We start from the raw sequence: 5,789 nt of genomic DNA, 5'->3' as shown, positions 1-5,789 counted from the left end.
CGGCTGGTGGCGGCACTGGGTGTGCGGGAGCTCCACCTCGCCCTCACCCAGGGCTTCTGGCGCACACGGGCCTGGGGGCAGCCGCCCCTGCAGGCACCTGCCGGCGCTGAGCTCTGGGTCTGGTTCCAGCCCACTGTCACCGAGTAGGTACCCCGGTCGCGGGTCTATCCCTCTGGGTCCCCTCTGCAGCCACCGCTCCTGGGAGCCGTCGCCCTTCTCACATCAGGCAACCACAATGTGTGCAGGGACCTCCTGGGTTGGCAAATGTGTGCTGGAATAAAAAGCCTGCAACGCCAGGAGCAGCACTAAGGAAAAGCAGAATGTAGCCCTGCTCAGTGTGCAGGGCAGGATGTGGTGCTGAGGGAAAACCCTTGTTTGCTAGAGGAACAAATAATTCCCTTACGGGCTCTGTGATGACAAACCTCTTGCTGCAGGGGTTATATCTTGACCTCTCACCTGTGACTCACTTCCTTTAACTCCCATACAATACCTGTCACCATCTCCCTTAGCACACAGCCCCTGTTCAAGCCACAGCAGCTCTGCATGGATTTGCAGAGCTGTGTCCTCCCTACAAGGGACTCATTCCAGGTCAGAGCTGCACCAAGGTGTTCCTTTAGGTCTCACAGCTTCTTGCCCATATACCACACATCACCTCCCGCATGCTCCCTGCTCTCCCAGCCCCTCTCCTTGCACACCAGCTGCACCCACTGCTGGGTCTCTCACTGTGTGAAACCCTACCAGCCCAAGGGCTGCACCTTTGGGGAACGTCCCCCATATCTCATGCGTTAGAATAAAATATCAAGAGAGCTGGAGAGTGCATGACCAGCAGCCTCTGCCTGCACACTCCTTGCAAGTTCTGAAAGCCAGTGTGGTCACCCCGGTGTATTTATTGAATGTTACTAACTTAATGCTTGTTCTGAGGATTCGAGCTGCTGAGTAATCTCCGGTATCTGTTCTCACACAGTGTTGACAAAGCCTGGAAAGAACTGAGTAACATCCTCTCGGGAATATTCTGTGCTTCTCTCAACTTCATTGACTCGACCAACACAGTCACACCAACAGCATCCTTCAAACCCCTGGGCTTAGCCAATGGTGAGCCCGGCCTGCACTTTGCTGCCCAGCTCTGCCCTCTCACTCTTGCCTCTGGCTTTAGTTCCATGCTACTGCGGGGAGTCCTGGAGCAGGTTCTGCAAGGGCTCCAGTCTGGCTATGTACAACAGGGTCTGTTAACCTCCTTCTGGAAGCAGTTCCTCTCCCTACAAATTCGGCTTGGATTTGAACAGAGAAAACCCAGGAGCAGTATGTGGCAGATGCTCCCAGGCCCTCATCTGTCACTCTGAAAAGCGTTTTTTGAAACAGAGGATTTAAGGCACTCGTGAAAAAAAAATTCTGCTTACATATTATTTCCAAATCACTCTGAACAGAGTGGGATCTGTTCCCAATCGAGCTCTTGGCATGTCAGGGATACCGAGAGGGTGGTGGGCTGTGGGGTACACCAGGGGGTAGAACAAGTCTGCTTCTGCTGTCATGCTGTAGCAATACCAGCCTGTTGACCCTCCACCTCCTCGCCCAGGGACAGATCACCATCTCCTGCGATATGCTGTCCTGCCCCGGGAGGTCGTCTGCACAGAGAACCTCACACCTTGGAAAAAGCTGCTTCCATGTGGCTCAAAGGTAATGGCAAATCCTGCTGCCTCGTTGGGCCACTCCTGATAGAGCTGGTTTCCCGACAGTGATCCGGGAGCGTGCACTGGGAAGTCTCAGTAGGGCCTTTCTGTCAGTGGGAGCAGAGAACAGACCTGGGGCTGAGTTCCTCTTTTTTTCCCTGCAGGCTGGGCTTGCTGTGCTGCTGAAGGCCGAGCGCTTGTTCCACAGCAGCTACCACTCGCAGGCAGTGCACATCCGCCCCATCTGCAGGGTAAGCATGAGGCTCGGGGCTCTCCCCTATAACACTCCAAAGAGAAAATCCAAAGCCTTATTGTGACACTGCAAGGTGACACACTGGTTTGCCCTGCTCCCCTCCGGTGGGTTCACTGTGTCTAATGCAGCTGCTTCTGTGGTCTCACCTGCATCCTGATGGGATTCTTGCAGTCCTGGTGGAATTCTACCTCCCTCCTGTTGTCCTGTCCCTCCAGAAGATGTGATCAGAGCTGCCTCTCTTTCTGTTGTCCAGGATGCCTCCTGCCTGGCTGTATCCTGGGAGCTCAGACAGACCCTCACTGTGGTCTTTGACACCTTTTCCAGTGGCCAAGGAAAGAAAGGTAAGCTTGGTGACAGCGCGCTGTAGTCCTTGAGTGCCCACAGCACTTCACTCAGCCTGCCACTGACTTTGCCTCCCGCAGACTGGTCCCTCTTTAAGATGTTCTCTCGCACACTTACTGACGCCTGTCCTCTGGCATCGCAGAGCAAGGTCTATGTTGACATCTCCCCTAAGAACAAGGTAATGCTCACAGACGAGAGAACTCCCCCTTTCCCTGAGTTCAGCCATTTCGTGTGGCTCTGAAACATCCTCGCCTCCACCCCCTGCATGGCCGGGCCTCCCAGGAGCCCTCTGGGGCTAACGGAGAGGGGTGGTTTCCTTCCTCTGAGCAGGGCTGTGGGGATGAGCGTGGTGGTGTCAGTAAGAGTGCTGAGCTGGCTGTTGCGTGGGAAAGCTCAGGGCCAGCCAGAGGGGCTTTGCCCAGTGCTGCCAGCTACTTCAAGGGGCACTTTTCCTTTCATGGTCCATTTGCTTTCTCAGGAAAAGGAGTTACTGGAAGTGACCCCCGCTCCGGCGTCTGTACACGAAGCTATTGTCCAGGGAGACAAGAGAACCTATGCTGTCTATGACCTGCTGAGCCCCTCACTCTTCAACACATCTCGCAGCCTTAATGTGCAGCTGAAGTGGAAGCGGCCCCAAGACAGCTGTGAGTGACCAGACCTTCACTCCACCTGCACGGCTGGTCAGGGCTCCAGGCCTAAAAATCACCTGGCATCGTCTGCCATTCCTGTGTCCTTTTCTCTTTCGCAGCGGATCTGCCAACACCCATACTCCATGCTCAGCGCTATGTGAGTGGATATGGGCTGCAGACTGGAGAGATCAGCACGCTCATCTACAACACTCACCCGTACCGGGCCTTCCCCGTGATCCTGCTGGAGACTGTGCCGTGGTATCTGCGACTCTATGTGCACACTCTGACTATCATCACAAAGGGGAAGGAAAACAAGCCAAGTAAGTAAACCCTCCCAGGAGCACATGCCACCTGATTCTCTTTGGCACAAGCAGCAAATTCCAGAGATGGTTTAGTGCCTCCCTCGGGCCGCAGTGATCACTGGGAAACTGAACTGGGAAACAAAACATCTTAGGATGTTTTCCTAGCCTTCGGTTCAGCCCTCGCAGCAGATGAGACTTTATTAAGTCTGTTTTATAACAGGCACATGGGCAGTGTTTCATAATCCAACATGGGTCTAGACCAAAGTGAATTAATTTTTCTAGTAAAGGAGACTGATGACTGGGTCTTATTTTGCATTTGTACTTTTCCTTATGAACACCTGACTTTCAGACCTGACTTTTCGTGGTTCATCAGCTTTAAAGACCAGCCAGATTTAGCTTTAACACATGCTTTTTGCATGCTTCGCTTGCCCAGAAAACCAATCCCAGGACAGTAGAAGCAGAAGAACCTATCCCGTGGGAGATGTCCAGGCAATGTGAGATTGAACAAGGTCTCACCAGTGCCGCTGACACATGTCTTTGGGGTTAGGTTACATCCACTACCAGCCAGCCCAGGACCGGAGGCGGCCTCACCTCTTGGAAATGCTGATCCAGCTGCCAGCCAACTCTGTCACCAAGATCACAATCCAGTTTGAGAGAGCCTTACTGAAGTGGACAGAGTACACGCCTGACCCCAATCACGGCTTTTACGTCAGGTAACAACATACCTCAGCTCCTCATCCCCGTTTTGGGCTTCATGTAGGACTCACTGCTCAGGTCTCTGGGGACGGGAAAAACTCTTGCTGTCTCTTTGCTGACAGGACTGACACTAGCATGTCTTTTGTCTCCTTAGTTCATCTGTGCTTAGTGCCTTGGTGCCCAGTGTCATTGCGATGAAGGAAGTGGATGTGGAACAGAGCCCTCTCTTCACCTCGCTGTGAGTGTCCCTGTGCTGGGGAGTGGGGCCGTACCGCAGCGCCTGCAGGCTGCTGGCCACTGTCGTCCCAACTGGCAAGCACAAAGCAGTGGTCCTGTGTGGGCTGACACTCCCTTTCCTGCTTCCACTCTCCAGGTTTCCTTCCTCTGATGGCTCCAGCTATTTCGTGCGCCTGTACACGGAGCCGCTGCTGGTGAACTTGCCGACGCCAGACTTCAGCATGCCCTATAACGTCATCTGCTTGACCTGCACCGTGGTGGCAGTGTGCTACGGCTCCTTTTACAACCTGCTGACCAGAACGTTTCACGTGGAAGAGCCAAGCCGGGGTGGGCTGGCCAAGCGGCTGGCCAACATTATCCGCAAATTCAGGGGGGTGCCCCCCCTCTGAGAGAAACCAGGGCAGCCGGTGCTGGCCGTGGGGCTCCGTGGGGAGACCCAGGGAGCAGAGCGCTGCTGCCTTTTAACTGTTAACAGCCTGTTCCATTTTGCTGCCTGGATCTCTCTTCGGGATCCAACAAGCTGAGAGATGGCTTCCGTCGTTAAGATGGGAAACGGCTCTAAGCTCATTGACTACTACTGAACTGCACTGCTACGGGTTTGGGAAAGGTGCAAAACTTCTGTTTGGGAGAGGGGTAACGTGCTGGGAATGATGTTGGAAGTAAACTTGAGCTGTTTTGTACATTTGTGCTGCTCCTTGTTGGTTTTACTTCCTCAACCCCACAGGCAGAGCTGACCCTGTAAGACTGAGTGAGCTGCTAAGTCTCTAGCACGCTATCTGAGTCAGCTGGGAGGAGAAGCAGACATGGGAAGGGAAAAGGGGTATGATCCGCAGTGAAGAGATGGGTTCATGTGCTCTACCATCTCACCTTCTACACCTGCCACATTTCACAGTGCCCTCCTGCCATGCTTCCCCACATTTGAGCCAGTTTGAAAATTAATTTGGGGGCATACCAAGAGTTTGGGCATATCTCAGCCATACCAAGGGTTTATTTTCTTTCTTGAGACAAAGCTTTGTTTGCCTCCAGCTTCTATTTGCAGCATTTTGAAACCCGTTCACGTGCTCCCCCCTCTGCTGGAGCACAAGATCCTCCTCTCCTCTCCAGTATCATTTCTGCATGTCTGCCCGATGGCTCCCATGCACCCACAGTGTCCCCAAAGCTTCGGGGAGCCCCTGCACCCCTGAGCACAGAGCTGTATCCAGCTGGGCTTTGCTGCTGGGCGGCAGCCTCGGCCATCCCTGGACTGGGAATGCAGGAACACTGGCACCACTGCGCTCTTTGGTTATTTTCATAAAGTACAAGATACCACCTTGCTGCGATTCACAGTGAGAGGACGCTGGTGGTGCTGCTTGGCCTCCGGTGGTGCTGGTTTTAGGGGTATGGCCTTTGCATCTCAGATGTGGCTTTTGTGATAGGAACAGACAACTTCCTCCAAGCAGCTAAACAAAGCACAACGAAATCATTAGAAGAAATATTCCCCAGAATCAAAGCAAAGCACAGCCAGAGGTCCTTTAAAAGCTTCCACTTGAACAGAAAGATCATAAAAACCCCCATTGCCTCCTGTCCTGCACAGAACAGTCTGTTCCCACTGGCCTGGGATTACCTTTCCATTCCCTGCCCGAGGTGCCCTCTCTGCAGCTCCTTACGGATCCACTCCACTGGA

At 53.5% G+C, this 5,789-nt stretch overlaps 1 protein-coding gene across 1 annotated transcript in view; it reads left to right on the top strand.

Moving 5' to 3' along the window:
• The window catches only part of PIGT (phosphatidylinositol glycan anchor biosynthesis, class T), an 8,785-nt gene extending 3,979 nt beyond the window's left edge, over positions 1-4,806 (top strand). The window contains exons 4-14 of the mRNA XM_009883692.1: positions 1-143; positions 965-1,092; positions 1,574-1,674; positions 1,832-1,918; positions 2,174-2,261; positions 2,343-2,440; positions 2,741-2,906; positions 3,011-3,211; positions 3,741-3,906; positions 4,044-4,127; positions 4,263-4,806. The exon at positions 1-143 is cut by the window's left edge and continues 1 nt beyond it. Coding sequence (XP_009881994.1) covers positions 1-143; positions 965-1,092; positions 1,574-1,674; positions 1,832-1,918; positions 2,174-2,261; positions 2,343-2,440; positions 2,741-2,906; positions 3,011-3,211; positions 3,741-3,906; positions 4,044-4,127; positions 4,263-4,515 — 1,515 coding nt within the window. The 3' untranslated portion in view covers positions 4,516-4,806. The remainder of the gene's footprint in view (positions 144-964; positions 1,093-1,573; positions 1,675-1,831; positions 1,919-2,173; positions 2,262-2,342; positions 2,441-2,740; positions 2,907-3,010; positions 3,212-3,740; positions 3,907-4,043; positions 4,128-4,262) is intronic.
• Positions 4,807-5,789: the final 983 nt, after the last annotated feature.

Source organism: Charadrius vociferus, unplaced genomic scaffold (genome assembly GCF_000708025.1).
Source record: "Charadrius vociferus isolate BGI_N301 unplaced genomic scaffold, ASM70802v2 scaffold320, whole genome shotgun sequence".
In the NCBI taxonomy this organism is placed as follows: Eukaryota; Metazoa; Chordata; class Aves; order Charadriiformes; family Charadriidae; genus Charadrius; species Charadrius vociferus.
The sequence above is the reverse complement of the archived record's forward strand: the minus strand, read 5'-3'. Positions and strand labels throughout refer to the sequence as shown.